Raw genomic sequence first — 20,138 nt, 5'->3', positions numbered from 1 at the left:
AGGCTTGGAACTTTTTGTCTGAAAGTTACGACAAACATCAGTTGCCTCAAAGGCTGAAAATTTATTGCTAGGCATCGAATTGAATTTATCCATGCTCTGCCTTGCCAAAGCATGTATACTCGGACTTACAATATCCTAGCCCGCATGAGGAATGTCAATAATTCATTTTTTGGGGAAAAAAGTATTTGTTGTCAACACGCAACGCGAAAGACAATGAACGGGATTTAGATTACGATCATGATCATTGCGTGGTGATATTCCAATAAATTTCTTTCTCTTCCCATAATTCTCTTTCTGTTTTATTCTATTTTATTTACTTGCCTTCCAGTGTCTCTATGCGGTGATTATTTGCCTGCCGGTAATTCGGTGAGTTTTATTCTATTTTATTTACTTGCCTTCCCGTGTCTCCATGCGGTGATTATTTGCTTGCCGGATATGGATCGCATGAGATGCGGTGATTATTTGCCTGCCAGATATGGATCGCATGAGTGTTTTGGTCCTGCCGGGTAGATGTTGACAATCCGTATGTTTTAGTTGTAGAGATAGTTTGAGCCGAAAAATATACTCTCTCTGTCCTAAATTATCTGTCGCTTTTGGTTTTCGTGCCGCAAGTTTGACTCGATTTGTAAAAAATACGTGCAATATTTGTATCTTTAAATAAATTTATTATAAAACTAGATTCAAAGATCTTTCCAATGATATCAATTATATACTATAAATATTAATATTTTTTAATAAATATATTTTATTAAAGTTGTTTTTCAGGAAGCGAAAACGACAGATATTTTGGGAGAATACCTACTTTACTTCGGCTACGTACGTATAGAAAGCAAACACAGCTCTCTTAGCTCGCCTGGTTAACGATTCGCAACAGAATACGTACTTTGTCACGTGTACATATTTTTTTTTTTTTTTGAGGAAGGTCATGTCTCGGAGTCGGCCCACGGGAGAAGAAACCGGGCCGCCACGGTCCACGGAGAGAGAGGAACAAGTGCCGCCGCTAGCCCGCTAGTGCCGTTTCATTCGCTTCCGCAGGCCGCATCCGCGGTGGACACGCGACACGGGCACACCGCACACGGCTGCGTTGTGTAGCGATGGCCCTCCTCGGGAGCATCGGCGGCGATAGATACCCTGCGCCGCGCGTGCGCCGTGCTGTGCTTCACGAGGCGTGATTTGTCCTTTTGTAGGAAACAAAATCTGCGATCCGTGGAGGCAGGAAATATTTAGAAACGAAGGTGTGTGTCCATCAGATTTCCCTACGAACAAGATGTTTACAAATTCGATGCTGTTTAGTTGATAATCTTTGTAGCTAATAAACCAGCCGCAACTGTTTTACTCTTAGAGAAAAACTCTATACCAGTTCTAACGAGCAGAGCCTAAGCACTGCGGAATACTCAGAGCGGGGCCCGGTCCCCGCTGCCGTTGCCGGCGAGACTTCAACTTCAAACGTGGTGCTAGCTGTTTCAAAAGCGTTTAACTTAGGTCTTGTTTAGATTTAGTCGATAAAGTTTTAGGGTGTCATATTAAATATTATATGGGATGTCGGTAAACCACGAGACGAATTTATTAAACATAATTAATTCGTCATTAGCACATGTGTTGCTGTAGCACTTTATTATCGAATTATAGTTTAATTAGGCTTAAAAGATACATTTCGCTAATTAGTCGTAAACTGTATAATTAGTTATTTTTTTAAATTTATACTGTGTCAAACATTCGATACGACATGGTGTAAAGTTTTGATGTGAGAACAACAAGGGAGGAAATTCTTTCAAAAGCGTCTAATGATTCGAGAATCTTCCAATCCGATATCGAAATGAAGAAAAGCGAGTAGGGCCGCCGAATACGAATTTAAATTCGCATTCGCTGCTGCTGTTGTGGTGTGTGTGTGTGCAGACTGCAGAGGGACGAGAACGAAAGAGCAACATCGACGGAGAGACCAGAGCGATCGATCATCCAGCCAACCAGCAGCCAGCCAGGGGGGAGACAGGCCAATGGCGGCGTCGGCGCCGTCCCTGTACCGGCGGGCGCTCCCGTCGCCGCCGGCGGTGGACTTCACCTCGCCGGACGGCAAGCGCCTCTTCTCGGAGGCCCTGGAGGGCGGCACCATGGAGGGCTTCTTCGGCCTCGCCTCCTGCTTCAAGACGCAGTCGGAGCCGGCCTTCTGCGGCCTCGCCTCCCTCGCCGTCGTCCTCAACGCGCTCGCCATCGACCCGGGCCCGGCGGGGGCGGCGCCCTGGCGGTGGTTCGACGAGTCCATGCTCGACTGCTGCGAGCCCCTCGACGCGGTCAAGGCCAGGGGCATCACCTTCGGCAAGGTCGCCTGCCTCGCGCACTGCGCCGGCGCTAAGGTCCAGCCCTTCCGCGCTCACCAGGTCACCATCGATGACCTCCGACGCCACCTCGTCCGCTGCGCCTCCTCGACGGACTGCCATCTCATCGCTTCCTACAACAGGAGGCATTTCAAACAGGTGAGACCCTACCGTTCCTATGATACTTTGGATTTAGGGGATTGTTTATATATGTGTGCCATGTCCGTTGTTGCAGACCGGAACCGGGCATTTCTCCCCAATCGGTGGCTACCACGCTGGACAGGATATGGCGCTCATCTTAGATGTCGCCCGCTTCAAATACCCACCTCATTGGGTTCCACTGCCACTTCTTTGGGAAGCTATGAACACGACGGATGAATCAACTGGACTTCTCAGGGGGTATCTTCTCTTCTCTGTTTTCTACTATTGATCATTTTCATTTCCTTATCCGACCTTTATCCAAAAAAAAAAAAATCCTTAACTGACATTTATGCAGTTGGGATTGCTGTCTTGTTATCTAGGCTAGTATCTATTGCAACTTGGATTAAGCAAATCTAGTTAGAACTTTGGAGTGCGATTTACTGACTATCAGGATTTAGTGGAAGCAAATATCATAGGATTAAAAAAAATGAAAAATCAGTTGCTGGTGTTTTGAGGGCTTCCTCTTACGTCCTTCAGACCTTTTAGGGCTAAGGCATGATGTGATGTTATAAGAACGCCTCAGTTTGCTTGGTGGGTGTTTTTGTGTTTTCTATTGACCAAGAAACTATTGTAATTCGTTGTTGGCACTTGAGGTAGGTAATTGGAGGGAGGAACGTCAGGCATTTTTTTCAGTTACAACTAGTAATTTATTATGTATTTGTAATGCTCATAGACAATGACACTTCTGTACCTGTTGTGCATGCTCTTTCGTATTCATTTAAAAAGTTGCAGTGCAATTGAGTTTTCTTCCATATGATCATACCAGTCACTTGTACGCCTTGCATTTAAAAAAATGGTATTTTTATTATCTGCTAGGTTCATGCTTGTGTCAAGGCACAGTGCAGATCCTTCATCGCTTTACACAGTGGTAAAAAGTGCTGATGCTCGCTCTGTTGAATGTAAGTGAACGCATTTGATGTAGTGTTGTTTTGCTCATTACTTTCAGTTTCTGCAGAGTTGCAGAGATGAAAGCTGGAAAAGCATGGCAAAATATTGCGTCGAAGATTTACCTAATCTTTTGAAGACCGAGAATCTTTACAATGTTCCAACACTTTTGTCCCATTTGATTGGTACTCTTCCAGCTAATGCTGGATCTTTTATCAAATGGGTTGTTGAAGTTAGGAGAAAAGAGGAAGGTGGGCAATGCTTAAGCAAAGAGGAGAAAGAAAGGCTTTTAGTGAAGGTCATTTTTCCATTTCATTTTCTGCTGCTGGATCAAAGCTTTTGCTCCCTTACATAGCATGCCTTGCGCTCATCTGCAGGAAAATGTATTACAGCAAGTACGTGATACCAGGCTATTTATGATTGTCCATGACCTGCAATGTGCTAGTATCCAATGCGGTAATTGTTCACCATCAAGTGAAGATCCTGTTACTAGGATTGCAGCCTCTGTGTGCTGTCAAGGAGCAGCAATGCTTTCAAGGAACCTTGCATCAAGTGACGGTTTCTGCTGCAGTGAAACATGTTTCGAATGTGTTCCAGCTAATGGTGATCGGCCTAAGACTGCTATCTCAGACTTTGTGGTATCTGAAGGCAATGAACCCGGTGTTGATATGCTTTTACCAATGTCCCATCACAGCTGGAGTTCATACAATTCAAGCACGAGAGATGAAATCATCAAATATCCTTCAAGCGCAGATGTTTTAACTGTTCTGCTGCTGGCTTTGCATCCTGGCACATGGTCAGGCATCATAGATGAGAGGCTGAAAGCTGAATTTCAGACCCTTGTTTCAACAGATGATCTACCTGATGTTCTTAAAAGGGAGGTGTGTTGTCACAATCCAAGCATCCCTATTTGTCTACTTTTGGGAAAATGTTTTTGGGGTAAAGAAGATACACACATGTTTTCTTGTGGAAATTATGCCAAATTTTAGAGGTCTTGATGGTGGGGAGCTGTTTCACTTCACCTTGCGGTTGATTAATCAATGGGACCACAGTGAATCAGGGGTTCTTTAGTTTATTTATGATTAAAAATACTTTCAACCTAATTTGATATAGTTATTATCACGAAGACTACTGTTTCAGACCAGCTTAAAGTTGGCACAACTGTTTCTAACAGTTTCCTAATGTATTTGGATATATCAACATTATGTGTTCAAGACGGCATTTGGCCGCAACCCAATCCCCCAAACCCTATAGCAAAGCAAGGAGGGCGTGACCGGATCGGGGTAGGACAGATATCAACATCTCTATATCAAGCTTTGTACCAAGTAGAAGCTTGAACTTATCAGCCGGCTTATCAGCTAGAATCTACAGTATTTTTCTCTCACAACAAAACAGCTTCAGCTGGCTTATCAGCCGGCTTTAATACCAGCCGAACAGGCCCCTAGAAACTAGCCCAAACCCATCACTGCCATGACAAACAAAAAGGCAGACACAATGGTAAACTGGGATGTAAAACAGGTATAGTTAAGCATCTTGGCATTCATAAATTTATTTTTTATTAGGTATTCACTGCACAGGGTGTGAGTGTGAGGTGTTGATGTTCTCCTGACTCGTTAAAGTCTGATGTCTTAGAGAGCACATTGTTATCTTTTTTTAAAAAAAAAAAGAAAAAAGAAAAAAAATGGCTCTGGTCCTGCACCTAAGTTCCTTTCTTCTAAGGTCCAGTGCCCAGCACTCACTCGCACCATATTTAGGATACAAGTTTTCTGTGCACTGCACCTTGGCATAGAAACTGTAAGCAGTATATTTTTAGCTATGTAAAGGTCATCTCTCTCCAGAAGTAGAACGTTATCACAATAACCTTTCACATGCCTTTTGCTCATTCCATGGCTTGTTCCATTATAATGTCACTGGAAACAAATTTATCATATGCTATTTTTTCCATGTCACAATTATGAATGCTGAAAACTTTCCTTACACTAGCAGATTAGCAGGGAGAGTATCTAGTATAACTATTTATGTGCTGACAGATACTGCATCTAAGGCGGCAACTCTACTATCTAAAGGCTTGTAAAGTCGAGGAATATGAGGATCCTGTACCACCATCCCCTTAGGCCTTAGCAGTTACACTTGACGAGTTTATTTACTGGAAATCGAGGTCAAGAGAAAAGTTACAAGAGTGTGGTTTCGGGGCATCACATGAGCATGGTTCTTACAGTTCTTGGGCAAAATTGCCTATGTACCACTGATCCTGAACGTGTTTGAAAACATATTTGGGTATTGATCAATATCTTATTGATCAGTTGTGGTGCTGCTCCAAGAGAGGAGATTGTTTCTTTCTCAAATAATGGTGTAGTTTTTTAATATAGTGAAACCTGGCTATGTTAATTGCTATTGTGCCAAACACTTTTCCTCTCTTCACTCCAAAAAAATTATGAGTGTACTGTAATGATAATTCATAAAGAGAACAGTTGAGACAAATGCGGTCTAACTGTTGTACACTGAGGTGGAATATTTGAACTTTTGGTCATACACCTTACAAATGGTTTTATCACTAGGACGTAATCACGTAAACGTTCACAGAATTCAAGTTCGTGAGCATTTGCGGGTGTTTACACCAAACAGAGTTCAAACTCACTGGTACAGTTCGTGAATCGTGATTTAGGTTTTTGTACTTTTGTGAGAACGTCATCCATTTCTTAGATGTTTTCTGGCCTGCCTTCGCTGCTGAATGAAATCATGTGGTGAATCATGTACTATGTAACACCCTTGCAAAGTTTTTTTTCGACGTAAACACCGTTACGAAATGGGAAAATTGGTTCCGAAGCATCGAAAGGTTGTGACCTCCGTAAATACTATTGAAAGATTTCGGCCCCGTAAAATACCACTGAAAGTTGCCACTGCGAACTGAAAATACCATTCCGAGAGACCAAAATAACCCCAACTCAGTAGAACGTGAATGCATGACCCCAGCACATAGTAATAGGTTGAACCTAGCACAAATGAACAGATAATTAAGCACCTGGGTCCATTCACATATTAACAGCACATATATGCAGATTCATCCAGCACCATTTTTTACCATTTAACACATACACAAGGACAATCATTCCAGCATATTAGAACTGTCATTGCAGCGCATTACATTCATGGAAACACATCCATAGTTTATAACATGCACCCAACACTTAATAAGTCTACCAGCACACAAAAGTCTAATAACACCAACACTAGCTAGAAAATAACAGTGGCACCACACATAGGCTTTGCTCTTACAAATCCAATGCCTAGCCTATGATAAGTCGTCTCGCAATACCTCCTGGTGAGGTTTCTGCTGCTGCCCTATTCCTTGTTGTAGGCCCTGGACCGAGAGGACTAGAAGTAGAAGCTGCCATCAACCTCGTTGTTGGCCCTGGACTAACCGGTGTTTGTGTGACTAAGGAAGTAGAGGCTGCTGCAGATACTTTCTTAGATTTCTTAGGAGCTTTGCTGGAATTTGAAGTACTTGGTTTTTCTTTCCTTCTCCTACATAACAGCAAGGTAATCAACAATTATATAAAAAAGAATTGGTATTGTACTAAGTGAAAGGAGCATAAAATTAATTTACCTAGATTTAGTAGGTACTGGTTGCGGTAATTCAACACCAAGCTCAGTCGGGGGCTCACGACAACCCTTCTCAATGTGCCTAAATTGAAAACATCATTTACATTGGTAAGGACCCCTTTTTCCATGCTCACCCTCGCTCTTGATCCTTTCTCATCGGTGATCATCCTCATATCAGGTGAAATCACACACACAAATGAACCGGATAACACAGGAACACTCGCAATTCGTAACTAATTTCAATTGTACTACGAACCACGAAGAAGTAGATAGCGAGGTTTCATTCTTACCCGTCAGGGATCTTAGATCGATGCATTGTTCCACCACATGCGCACTAGAGGTGGAGGAGTCGTGGCCGGCGCAGCACGCAGTCGAGGAGAAGGAGGAGGCAGCGGCCGCCGGAGGCGCCGCAGTCTCGGCGCGAGGAGCGGCCCGCGACGGACGGCGTGGGTGGGGCAGCCTCCGCGCGAGGAGCAGCCTGCGGCGGACGGCGCGGCCTCCACGCGGGGAGAGGCCTGCGCGCTGGGAGCGACCCGCGGTGGACGGCACAGGAGACCCTCGGAGCTCAGCGGCCGGCGGAGGGGGAGCGCGGCGCGTCGTGGCCTGTCTGTCTCCCGTGCGAGCGACCCCCAGTTGCGTGCGTCCCTTTCCTGTATATGTGGATAAGGTAAGGGCAAGATGGTCACCAATTTTTTTTTTTGAGTTTACGTCAAATTAACGCTTTTATGTGTAAAAATTGATGGATTGATATTTTTAGTTCACGGTTACAACTTTCAATGTTATTTTATAGAGACAAAATCTTTTAATAGTATTTTACGGAAGTCCTAACCTTTCTACGCTACGGAAACAATTTTTCTTTACAAAATTATTATCTAAAGTTCTGAGCCTTAGAAACTTGCCGCATGTCCCTCAGACCCTCAGTGCTGCTCTGTCACTCTGTGGACTTCCTCCCCCATTTATTTATGCATGCCCAAATTATGCATGCATTTGACACCTGGCACAACCTTGACATTTAATTGTCAACAAATTAACACGACACTCACGTTTAACTGTCAACAAATTAACTCCTCTATTTAAATAAAAGATACTCCCTCTGTTCCAAATTTAAGTTACTTTTACTTTTTTGGTACATCTATTTTGCTATGCATCTAGATCTAACGTGCGTCTATATATATAGCAAAATAGATGTACTAAAAAAATCAAAACGTCTTATAATTTAGAATGGAAGGAGTATATGAGTCAACAATATGTAGCCATCAGAGCCATGCTTTTTTCCTCACAAAAATAAAAAGAAAATGCATCTCCATTTGTTTCTAGACGAAAGGAGGAGCACATAAATACATGATCCATAATAAAAAAAAAACTGCACGATCATCATGGTTTAATTTAGTCCAGAGAACAAAAATGATGTTTTAATTTATTTTTATTAAAACGATGACAGAAGCTCAGCCAATTTGCCAAAAAAATTTGGAATTGGCATGTCCGTACAAACCATAGGGCATATTTTGACACAAATTAAAATGGAAGGCACGTTCTTGTCCTATCCGTCCATGTTGCCTGAGGAATTAAAATAGGCTAATAGTATATATACTGCGTTACGCGAACATTGTATCTGTCTAACTTGCGTGTATATTCATGCATGCCAATTGCCAAGTCATCATTTTGAACTGAACTTGGCAGGTTTGGCTCAGCCTTAACTGATTAACTCACACAAGCCTATGAGATGGCAGCTAAGTTTTTGCTGGATATCAAACCATTTTTTGCATGATTGATCGAGTACCGCAGTAACCCTGTGACTGTGACCCTAGAACCATGCATCTACACATCAGGGATCAGGCTCTAGCAAGTAGCAACAGCTCCCTACGCCATTGCTATGAGAGACTGACTATTCGTTCGGTGTTCAGTCTCATTCGAGGGAAGGGACCAAAGCGCTTCAGCCAACCAGGTGTCCCCATTGGACCTCGCGTTTAACTAACGTGAGGCCAAAACATGCTCATGCGTTCTAGCAGATTCCTTTCGCTGAAGAAGTGGAAAAATTCAAAACCAGATTCCAAGAATATCAGTCACCTATCGTCTGCTTGGTGCAAAATATAATGTTCAGAGTTTGTGTGGTGTGTAGTATGCCATAGGTAATGCTGCAAAAAGAGATGACGGAACTGGACCCTTCGAAGTTGCAGTCATGCTTAGACACAAGAAGACCACTTTTGTGTACACGCAACGTACAAATTCAGAAGACCACAAATAAAACGATGGAACACAGAGAAGGACAGGTTGGTATCAGTTGCATGATCGAGCCCAGATGGCACCAGACTTTGGATCAACGATGGCCAAACTGTACAAGAACGTACATATATACACATGCGTACTCGCCAAACTGTTGTTCCAAGAAAACCTAACATCTTTTTATAGAAGAAGCATCAGAGAGACATGGCCAGCTGATGGCCACAAGCATCGCAGCTCTAGATATCTGACATGCTGTAACTTGGAAGCTGCTGCTACACTACACATCATACCATAATCAGTTGCCCACGTGGCGGTTCGCCAATTTCATGTCCTCTGGATGAAACCAATCATAGATGCAAATGCAATGACATCTCAAATAATTGATCCACGGTTTCCATCACGAAAGACACATGCAATAACTGAGTAGAAAGGCCAGCATATTGATAGCTGCTGCACTCGGCAGTGAGTACCGAGCAGGGATCGAGATCCTACAAATAGCACTCAGAACCACAGCCGTCCAACACAAACACCAAGCCTATTATTAGCCACCTACCAGTGAGCCGATCCATCTGAAAGGAAGAGCAAATCCTGGCCTCATGTCACAGGGAAAGCTCTGACCACCACAAGAGACTGGTTCCTGGCCTCCTTTTCTCCTCCCCGTTGGAGGAGAGGAGGATCCTGAGCACTCACATCAGTCGTGTGTGTTAGTTTCCTCCTATCACAGCGCCCGCTCTGTCGCCCTTCACCTCTCCTTCCTCTACTCCCTGTGTGCCAGGGAGAGAGGAAGTAAGAGGCACGAAGTGGCGCAGAGTAGACGCTCGTGAACCATTGTAGCTGTCGTCGTCAACAAATCCGAAAGGATGGAGAAGAAGCCGACCATCCTCATGAACAGGTACGAGCTCGGGCGCATGCTCGGGCAGGGCACCTTCGCCAAGGTGTACCATGGCCGGAACCTCGCGTCCAGCCAGAGCGTGGCCATCAAGGTCATCGACAAGGAGAAGGTGCTGCGCGTCGGCATGATCGACCAGATCAAGCGGGAGATCTCCGTGATGCGCCTCGTCCGCCACCCCAACGTCGTGCAGCTGCACGAGGTGATGGCCAGCAAGAGCAAGATATACTTCGCCATGGAGTACGTCCGGGGCGGCGAGCTCTTCACCCGCGTCGCCCGGGGCCGGCTCAAGGAGGACAGCGCAAGGAGGTACTTCCACCAGCTCATCGGCGCCGTCGACTTCTGCCACAGCCGCGGCGTCTACCACCGGGACCTCAAGCCGGAGAACCTCCTCGTCGACGAGCACGGCAACCTCAAGGTCTCCGACTTCGGCCTCAGCGCCCTCAAGGAGTGCCAGAAGCAGGACGGGCTGCTGCACACCACCTGCGGCACGCCTGCGTACGTTGCGCCGGAGATCATCAACAAGAAGGGCTACGACGGAGCCAAGGCCGACATCTGGTCCTGCGGCGTCATCCTCTTCGTCCTTCTCGCCGGCTACCTCCCATTCCATGACGCCAATCTCATGGAGATGTACCGCAGGATCAGCAGGGGTGACGTCAAGTACCCGCAGTGGTTCTCCTCTGATCTGCGGCAGTTCATGTCCAAGCTCCTCGATCCGAACCCAAACACCAGGATCACCATCGAGAAGCTGGTCGAGCACCCGTGGTTCAAGAAGGGGTACAAGCCGGCTGTCATGCTGGCACAGCCGCATGGCTCCAACAGCCTCAAGGATGTTCAGGTTGCCTTCAGCACCGCCGACAATGAAGGCGGCAGCAAGGTGGAACAGCCGGCGGGCAGCTCCTTGAAGCCGACGAGCCTGAACGCGTTCGACATCATCTCCCACTCCAGAGGATTTGATCTGTCAGGCCTGTTCGAGGTGGACCAAGAGCAGAAGGCCAGCAACTCACGGTTCATGACCCAGAAGCCGGCGTCAGCGATAGTGTCAAAGCTGGAGCAGATTGCTGAGACAGAGCGCTTCATGGTGAAGAAACAGGACGGCCTGGTGAAGCTGCAGGGGTCCAAAGAAGGGAGGAAGGGGCAGCTTGCGATCGACGCCGAGATCTTCGAGGTGACACCGGCCTTTTATGTCGTCGAGGTGAAGAAGTCGGCAGGCGACACGTTGGAGTACGAGAGGTTCTGCAACAAGGGCCTAAGACCTTCACTCAATGACATCTGCTGGAGCAGCCAATCAGAGGAGAAGCCGACTCCTTCAGTGGTTCAGTCATCACCATTGAAGCCATCCTCTTAGTCGATCGTAATTTAAGTGCAATCTCTTCGGAGATGCGATTACAATCCATCCTCTCCCTCCTTTTTTTCCCCTTTCTCAAAGAGCTAGGACCTTGCTCGATTAAGCATCAGGCTGTAGGGCTCTTTGTGATCCTTTTTGCCAGCTTTCTTCTTGTAGTAGCAGTTGTTCAGCATGGAACTCCTGTTCCTTTCACCAATAGAAGCACGATGATCAGCACTGCCATCATTTTTCCTGTTGCTCTGCTTTGGGACAGAACTACTATTTGCCTTTAGAAAAATATCACTGAGGAAAGTACGGAACTTAAAGGGCAAGAAAACAAATAATAAATGGATAACGCGAATGAAATGTTACAGGTGCCATAAACAAGGGTAATTAAGCAGATTTCATAAGAAAATAAACAAATCTGCTGTGCAGAAAATTGCAGAACTGATTCCTCGTAATAATAACATATTTCTGGATGCAATATTGTCAGCAAGGCATGCCCTATACTCACTACGATGTTCAAATTAAAATGTGGATACATTCTGCGTGAAGAAAATAATCTCAATGGAAGGATTTTGGACAAATTTTGTGTGCTTGAAATTATCAGGTATATATCATAGCAGATTTAGTAGAATAAAAACATATAACGAATAGTGCAATCAGTTTCATATCAAGCTACCAGGAGAAACTAAACACCCCCTCTCGATCTCACGACTGTACATAGATGCACCACCACATATGGATACCTCTTGCCAGACTATTCAGATTAAACTCATAGAAGAAATGGCTGATGATAAGCTTTTATAGCCTTATAAGTGATCAGACAATATAAAACATAAAAGGTGTATATCACCAAGGAATCAGAAACTATTGGCTTGTATGTAGATGCAAAATGTGACATCAGATTCTTGCAGTACTAAGTCAGCATTTTATGTGATAGACAATGAAGCAGAGAATGAGGTGGTACTTCTAGATAACACACAGGCAATGTTATTACAGAGATGAAATCAAGGTAGATAATACAAGTGCTATGCCAAAACAAATGAGCACTGTGCCTTTGTTACACAAACATTTTGCAATTCAACATCTATTAACAGGATGTGCTGCCCAGTACCATTGTCTCATATTGACCCTACTTGCTGAATGAAGCTAACAAAACAAGGATCTTGGAAGTATCTAAATGAAAACCATTCTTTGTCCAAGATGAAAAACAAGCTTTATTTTTTCCAATAACTAAATGAAAACATTCGTTGTTCTCCAATATAAGATCAACTCAATGAATCTATAAATCACGATTACCTGTTTACTTGACAAAGTTACTGATAGTGAAAAATGTCGCTTTTTCCACTATCACAGAATTTGTTAAAGATAAGCAGAGGAGTATAGGTAAAAGGACCTTCAGTATGCTGCATAAATCTGAACCAATGACATCATGTGGAATGTTTGGAAAGAAAGAAACCACCGGATCTTCCAAAGTGAAAGCTTCTCATCAGGATCAGATGATGTTGCAGCACAGGCTAAAGAAGACATCAACCAAAGGAGACATAATTTTATTCAGAAACAGCCTGTTTGCTTCCCTCGAACCCTTTTTTTTCTAGTATGGTGTGCATTACATTTGAGCAAGTGAGTTGTAATTGTCTTGTTGTGGTTGGCCGTCTGTACGAATCACACAGCCTGAACTCTATTTTTTGCCCATTTCTCTCAAAGAAAATCTGCATTTAATTGGAAGTTTGGGGAAAAAACAGCAGGCAGCAGCTTCTAAGAAGTAAGAACTAAACCTTATCTGAAACACCAATTCAATCAACACATTACCTCAATTATTACTTGTAAACTACCTAGCTCTATAGCATCTAGCAATCTATCATCTTATACAGACTACAGAAACATATTTCATACCTCAATTATAAGTGCTAAACTACTTCCTTCCTGATTCTCCCCAATTGACATAGCAACCCATAAGATCACAATACCAAACAAAACAACACTGTGGTTCTCTCTTCGCAGAATTAGCAAAAGGCAACGCACCGTGGTCACGGATACTCAGCTAACAAAAGTGCGATAACAACACTAAGCATCATAGGGAAATGAAGTACTAGCAACAAAATTCAAGACAGTGGCACCATGATCACGAGACAGGAAATGAAGGATTATTATTGATGATTCATGTCAAGACAAACACGATACATGTGACAAAAACATCAGAAACAAAAGATAATATCTATTTCCGCTCTGGCGAGCAACATCCCGAGAACCCTAACCGACGAAGAGAGACTCCGCAATCAGGGCTTCGCGGCGGCGGTTGCAGGAGCGGGCTCGGCGGCCGCGGCAGCAGCCAACGCCGATTCGGCGGCGGCGACGGCGTCGGAGGCCTCCTTCTTGTGCTCGTAGTCGCGATAGGTGTTGATGGCCTTGGTGCAGATGACTGAGGAGGAGAAACGAGAGGCGTCAGGTCAGGGGGCGAAGCGCACGAGAGGAGCGGGCACGCGTGCACGAGCTGTAGGGGTGAAGGTACCTCCGGCGCCGACGAAGTAGAGGAAGCGGAGGAGCTTGCTTGAGGCCTCGCCGGCGGCGGCGGCCATGGCGGTGGGGAGATCGCCGGAGTCGGGGTCGGGGAAAAGTGCCGGCTGTCAGGGGCTCGCTGGGCTGCGTTCACCGGCTCTGTTTCACTGGGCTGCGTGGTCGAGGGGACTGACATGCTCTGGTAACATGCGGGCTTTGGACTCCTGATGGGCCGAGGTGGGCTGTGAAGTCAAGCGAAAGCGGCCTTTATGGGCCTCAAAAGAACTATAGGATTCATATGTTTATTTTAAGTTCACATCTGCAGCCTTATTGGCCGGCGATCGTATATGATCGTGGATTATTACTGTTGGCTGGTTTAGTGTGAGAGAAAAATACTGTTCTGGTTGAAAATTTACGATCGTTTACGACCAAGTGAACAGGCTGCTAATCATGGACCTGTTACACTTTGAATAAACCCAAATAATCATTTCAAGATATTCATATTCATAGCAATATAGAGAAAGTTGCGCTCTATCTTTATGTTTAAACACAGCTCATGATTAGCGCATGCAAATCTTCGTACTATATCCAGCATGACACTAGTCACCACTCACCAGTCGTTCCAGAAGTAGCTAGTAGCACCCAAGGGCACGGTACAGGCCCCACACGCACACCTAATCTTGCCCTCTTGGTAGACCAACGTTTTATTATACTTCCGAGTCTTCCGCAGATCAAATGTCTGACCTCTATTTTGCATATATATATGCACACCTGTTCTGTCTAGGATCTCGGTCTCCCACGGCTTCCGTGACCCAGTTCTCCTCCTGCGACGACGTGGGCGAATGCCGTCGAGTTCCTGCGTCAAATAAAGATAAAGATAGTGAAAGAATTGAAGCAAAACTCTGTCAGACTTTTCATTGCGATGATAACAATAGCTTATTATTGGTAGCGTCGCATCGCACTCTTAATGAATTGTTTTGTGGATAATTTGAAAGGACAGGGCAGTAATAAGGCTGTGGTTGGTTTGCCAGAATCGTTCAACGACCAAGTGTCCCGTTTCTGTGGATGAAATAAAAGCTCTTCAGAGTTTCATGTTTATGGTTGGCATTGATCCAAACATGCGTAGAAAATCGAGGGATCTTTGGTGCACCTAATAGTTGCCATAAACTGGAATGCATGGTTTTTTTAATCGAGAATGACAGAAGCTTTACCTAGTTCAAAGCACACAAAACTGAATCCTCCAACAGCAGTATATAGCATTGCTTTTTTTTCCTTGTATGTTTTTAATCCTGCAGAACGTTGTAATCATGAATGAAATATACGATCTGTGAGACATTTTGAGAGAAAAAAAGGAAATACACGCCAGGGTAGTTTTGCCAAAGCAATTTTGTTAACACTTTTGCAATTAGCACATTGGTAACAACAACCCCCAGTATCTTTCAAACAGCGTACAGCTAATTCTGACCGATTGAAGAACGCACGTACTTTCTGGAGCTGTTATGAACTGTCCGTCTGCTACATATAGTTGTCGCCTCCGTGTATCTTGTGGTCTTAATCTTCTGGTTGTATGTCAAATCACCTGTACAATCGTTTTCTTGTGCATTGCATGGTCCTGTTGCAAGGCAGCAAATTAAGGGGGTGTTTGATTCCGCCTCTTAAACTTTAGTCGTGTTGTTCCATCGGATGTTTGAATAAATGTATGGAGTATTAAATCCGTCCATCGATTACTCGGCACGCCGGCAGGACAGACTTCTCACAACCTATAGCAGATGATGAACCACGCTTGTCCAATCAGTTTTGTCGTTGCAGTTGCAGCCGATCTACTTCCTCATAGCACTCAAACCTCCTGAAGACATCCTTGAGGAACCCAACGTCAAACAACGTTGTTTCCTGTGGATGAGCGGCACACGCTTATCAGGAGGGAAATGCAAAGTGACTTAGAGACGGTACGGCACATCGGCCAACAAAATACAAATTTTGGTGCTATGGGAGTGCTACGTATATTTATAAATCTCCGTTTGCTATATGACAATCATGAAGGCCTGAAAACAAACCTGGGTTAGGGTGGAGATCCCATGCAAAAGGACTGATAGGAGCAACCAAAATTACGATTGGAAACAGGGCAAAGTCCATGTTTTGGCACTCCGCGTGGTTGGATGGGATCTATCACTACACCAAAACGGAAAATCTTGAGGGTTTGAAAACCAAGAAAATGGTCAAAAAAAAGTTTTAAACCTCAGAAGAAATCTCGTGCCCACCTCGATCATAACCCCCAACCCTCACGAGTTGCTTCCTTACCACTCTTGGAACTCAAGGTTGGCCTAATCAACAGGGGTGACACCATCTGCAATGTAGATGAATCCGTCATTCACTTACTTGCACATTACGGCTAAACAGCCTGTTCGCTTGTTGGTTTCAGCCAGTCCAAACCAGCCAGCCAACAGTGTTTTCCTCTCACAACAAATCAGCACCAGCCAACCCAAATCAGCTCAGAAACCAACCAGCGAACAGGCCGAAAACTTGTGAATTTGACATGCGTATCTGGACAGGTGGCAACCTCCTATCCACCTCTCACTCTCAGTGGGGCAACCCCTCCTAGGCCCCGTTCGCTTGTCTTAAAAATAGCTTATTCGGCTTCTTTTTTCAGCCGAAACAGTGTTTTTCTCTCACAACAATTCAGCCGGAACAGTGTTTTTTAGCCAGTTTCAGCCAAGTTTCAGACCAGCGAACGGGGCCATTAGGAGTAAATAACATTGTAGTTTTAGACATATAAGTTCGACATATCTTCTGTCGCCCGCTTAAAAAACTGAATTAAATAACATTGTAGTTTTAGACTTTTGGTCCAGCAGTAAATGAATGAATAAATAACAGCAATTGGAAGCGTTTTCTTCTCAGTTACAGAACTTTGACACATCAACAAATCTCACAAAAACAGTTGCAACAAAACAAATCCCCAACCTATTACATCCTTTTATATACGTATATCCAACAGTGCTGTCATGTATGGATGCTCCCAAATACCATCCGCAAGACTACACTGCAAAAACAAAATGTGTCCTGGTGTATCACCGTATATACGTATAAAGCAACCAACCCCTTTCACGCTTACGTACGTACAATTCCCTTCTGCATGTATTTGTATTTTGTGTATATATAGGCGTATAATAACCAGGTATATATACGCGGCAATAATGGACGACGACGACGAACGTGCGTGCATGCGCATGCGTTGATGCGCCGGCCACGATCACACAGACACAGCTCATCATAGGCTCCGAGAGCTCTCGCCGGACTGAAGCAGTGTCGGCTCGTCGCAGACGAGGTCGCGCAGGCTGGGCTTCAGCTGCGCGCGGAAGAACTCCTCATACTCGGCGGCGCCGCCGGACTTGCGGCGAACCTCCACCACCAGCAGCTCCGGCGTGAGCTCGTAGATCTCGGCGGCCACGGCCAGCGCGCCGTGCTCGCCCTCCCGCGTCCCCTCCATGCTGATCGACCCGTCGTCCCTCTCGCGCACCACCATGCCGGCCGCCGACGCGGCTCCCTCCAGCGTGGCCAGGATCTGCTCCACGGGAGCCGCCGACACGAACCGCGCCGGCGCCGGGTGCGGCGGCTGCTCCGGGACACCGCCCCCTTCGCCGTCCTCGAACAGGCCCGAGAGGTCGAACCCCCTCGAGAACGAGATTATGTCGAACGCGTTCAGGCTCGACCGCCGCCGGCTGCTCCCGCCGAGCCCGCTGCGCGATTCCAGCTGCAGCAGCGACGGCGCCGACGCGCACGACGTCAGCCCGGCGGCACTACCCTTTCTCGGCTTCCTGGGAGCGGCGTCCGCCCGTGGCGTGTCGGGCTCGGGCGGCGAGGTGGACGCGTCGACGCCGTCGTCGTCCAGGTCGAAGCAGGTGAAGGAGCGGTCGTCCTCGATACGGAAGGAGAAGCGGCGGAAGCCGACCTTGAACCACTCGTCGTCCATGATCTCGTCGGCGGTGGCGCGGCGCTGCGGGTTGGTGTCGAGGACGCGGCGCAGGAGGCGGGTGAGCTCCGGCGAGAACCATTTGGGGCAGCGGAACTCGCCCCTGTGGATCTTGCGGTACATGGCCATGAGGTTGCGGTCCTGGAACGGGAGGTATCCGGCGGCGAGCACGAAGAGCACGACGCCGCAGGACCAGAGGTCGGCCTTGGCGGCGGCGTAGCCGCGGCGGGAGAGCACCTCCGGCGCGACGTAGGCCGGGGTGCCGCAGAAGGTGTGGAACAGCCCGTCGTGGCGCATCTGGTCGGCCACCGCGGAGAGGCCGAAGTCGGAGACCTTGAGGTCGCCGGCGTCGTCGAGGAGGAGGTTCTCGGGCTTGATGTCCCGGTGGTACACCCCGCGCGCGTGGCAGAAGGCGACGGAGGACACCAGCTGCTGGAAGTAGCACCGGGCGTCGGCCTCCCGGAGCCGGCCCCGCGCAACGCGCGCGAACAGCTCGCCGCCGCGCACGTACTCCATCACGAAGTAGATGCGCAGCTTGGTGGCCATCACCTCGTAGAGCTGCACGATGTGCGGGTGGCGAACCCGCCGGAGCACGGCGATCTCGCGCTTGATGTGCGCCATCAGACCGGACTTGAAGATCTTCTCCTTCTCCATCACCTTGATGGCCACCTCCTCGCCCGTGCGCACGTTGCGCGCGTGGTACACCTTGGCGAAGTTGCCCTGCCCCAGCAGCTTCCCCACCTCGTACCGCCCCAGGAGGAGCGCCGGCTTCTTGGACTCCCGCCCACCGCCGCCGCCGCTGCCATTGCTTCCTCCCTTGCCTACCATCGTCCTCACCATTGACGGTCGACCCACCAGCAAGAGCTCACTAGCTAGGCTAGCTGCTGCGGCAACGATCGCCGGAGATAGATAGATGACGTGTACCAGAGAGAAACGGAGGGAGGGAGGAAGGGAGAATATGATCAATGAAGTTGAGGTGGCCATATATAGAGAGTGTGCTCTTAAGAAAAGTTTGACTTCTTGGGGGATCTTCTATTGTCTACTTTCTTTTCATAATTTGAATTTTTCTCGAGAAAATTTAAGCATTTTTTGGTACAGGTGTCATGTGATGGGAGAGCACTAGTTGTTCAGTCATTGCTGACTCGGATCTCTCCAACGCCGTTCGATGTGGATTGTGATGCTATCTGGGCCGTTGGTTCTGGGTAAGGCTAGCTGATGTTGTGCTCTGCTTGGTCGGTGATCTGGTGAAGGTGTCTTCTCTTTTCTGCACATTTGCATTTTCTGTCATGACACGGATGGAAAATGATTTTTCATCTAATTTGGTTTGACATTTCTGTGTTTTTTATACTAGTTGGAAATGGTACGGAAAAAAGGTCGGTGCACGGTGACAGTTAAGCGTTTCACAGGTGATTTGTTGCTATCCTCCACGCACGCAGGAAAAGGTTGGTGGGAAACGAGTTAAAGCCCTCTTTGACACGGCTCATCCAAAACGGTTTTACCGGTGAAGCTAAAGCCGGTGAAGCTAGAAAAACTGGCTTTTTCCGGCTTCTAATTCATTTTAACCCCGGCTTACAAAACAGTTTCACGCTACAGTACCTCGATTTGTGCAAAATAGATGAAGCCGAAGCCGACATAAGCCGTGCCAAAGAGGTCATAAGTTTATTCGCTCTATATTCTACTCCAAAATGTTCTGGTGCAGATTGAGATGCTGCTGCCACCTGTATGTCCTCATGGCCATCAACTTCTTTTAAGGACTGCGATTTTATCATAAAAAAATATAGGTGAGCAGAAAATGTCAATTAGCTCTTGATATTAAAAAAAAGGTAAATAGAAATTACTCCTGATGAAAACAAAATGTTAGGTTTTTTTGTTTGTTTGTGTGTTCCTGAAAACAGAAGGGACAGTGTGTAGAAGCAGTGTTCAAGGATGGGTGTCGTCAGAAGTTACCATTTTTTTTTCTTTTTTCCAGAGTTGAACAAGAAGAGCCCTCTTCGTTGTCCCAAGGTTATTGGTCTCCAAGAAACAAACAAGATGAAAGTATGTTCTAGAATCTGGAATCAACCCTCCACATCACGAGGGGACACTTATTTTGCGTCCAAAGTCCAAACACAAATGTTTAACCCCTCTGCCTCGATTTTGCCAGAAGAACTGTAGCCCTCTATGCTTCATAGAGACATTAAGTACTTTTCCACAGTGCAATTGCCTCCATTTATTTAGTTTGTTCAAAGA

At 46.3% G+C, this 20,138-nt stretch overlaps 3 protein-coding genes and 1 long non-coding RNA gene across 5 annotated transcripts; 2 read left to right on the top strand and 2 right to left on the bottom strand.

Moving 5' to 3' along the window:
• The first annotated feature begins 1,906 nt into the window (after positions 1-1,906).
• Positions 1,907-5,877, top strand: LOC136457440 (glutathione gamma-glutamylcysteinyltransferase 1-like). 2 transcript variants are annotated; one of them, XM_066457465.1, is made up of 6 exons: positions 1,907-2,471; positions 2,548-2,711; positions 3,330-3,381; positions 3,469-3,696; positions 3,776-4,279; positions 5,429-5,877. In XM_066457465.1, exons 1-6 carry the CDS (start codon positions 1,995-1,997, stop codon positions 5,510-5,512), a joined length of 1,509 nt encoding a protein of 502 aa, XP_066313562.1. In that variant the 5' UTR covers positions 1,907-1,994; the 3' UTR covers positions 5,513-5,877. The 2 variants fall into 2 exon arrangements, with proteins under 2 accessions (XP_066313562.1, XP_066313563.1); XM_066457466.1 differs by having other exon boundaries at positions 5,385-5,519.
• A 560-nt stretch (positions 5,878-6,437) lies between these two features.
• LOC136457439 (uncharacterized) lies at positions 6,438-7,628 on the bottom strand. Its single transcript, XR_010759728.1, has 3 exons — positions 7,292-7,628; positions 7,006-7,083; positions 6,438-6,923 (listed from the first exon to the last, which is right to left on the bottom strand). It is a non-coding gene; the product is annotated as an uncharacterized lncRNA (long non-coding RNA).
• A 2,123-nt stretch (positions 7,629-9,751) lies between these two features.
• LOC136461538 (CBL-interacting protein kinase 5-like) lies at positions 9,752-11,686 on the top strand. The gene has a single exon (XM_066460808.1). The coding sequence runs from the start codon at positions 10,085-10,087 to the stop codon at positions 11,459-11,461; it is 1,377 nt and encodes a 458-aa protein (XP_066316905.1). The 5' UTR covers positions 9,752-10,084; the 3' UTR covers positions 11,462-11,686.
• Positions 11,687-16,836: 5,150 nt separating this feature from the next.
• LOC136461537 (putative CBL-interacting protein kinase 13) lies at positions 16,837-18,838 on the bottom strand. The gene has a single exon (XM_066460807.1). The coding sequence runs from the start codon at positions 18,747-18,749 to the stop codon at positions 17,208-17,210; it is 1,542 nt and encodes a 513-aa protein (XP_066316904.1). The 5' UTR covers positions 18,750-18,838; the 3' UTR covers positions 16,837-17,207.
• Positions 18,839-20,138: the final 1,300 nt, after the last annotated feature.

Source organism: Miscanthus floridulus, chromosome 6 (genome assembly GCF_019320115.1).
Source record: "Miscanthus floridulus cultivar M001 chromosome 6, ASM1932011v1, whole genome shotgun sequence".
NCBI classification, from domain to species: domain Eukaryota; kingdom Viridiplantae; phylum Streptophyta; class Magnoliopsida; order Poales; family Poaceae; genus Miscanthus; species Miscanthus floridulus.
The sequence above is the reverse complement of the archived record's forward strand: the minus strand, read 5'-3'. Positions and strand labels throughout refer to the sequence as shown.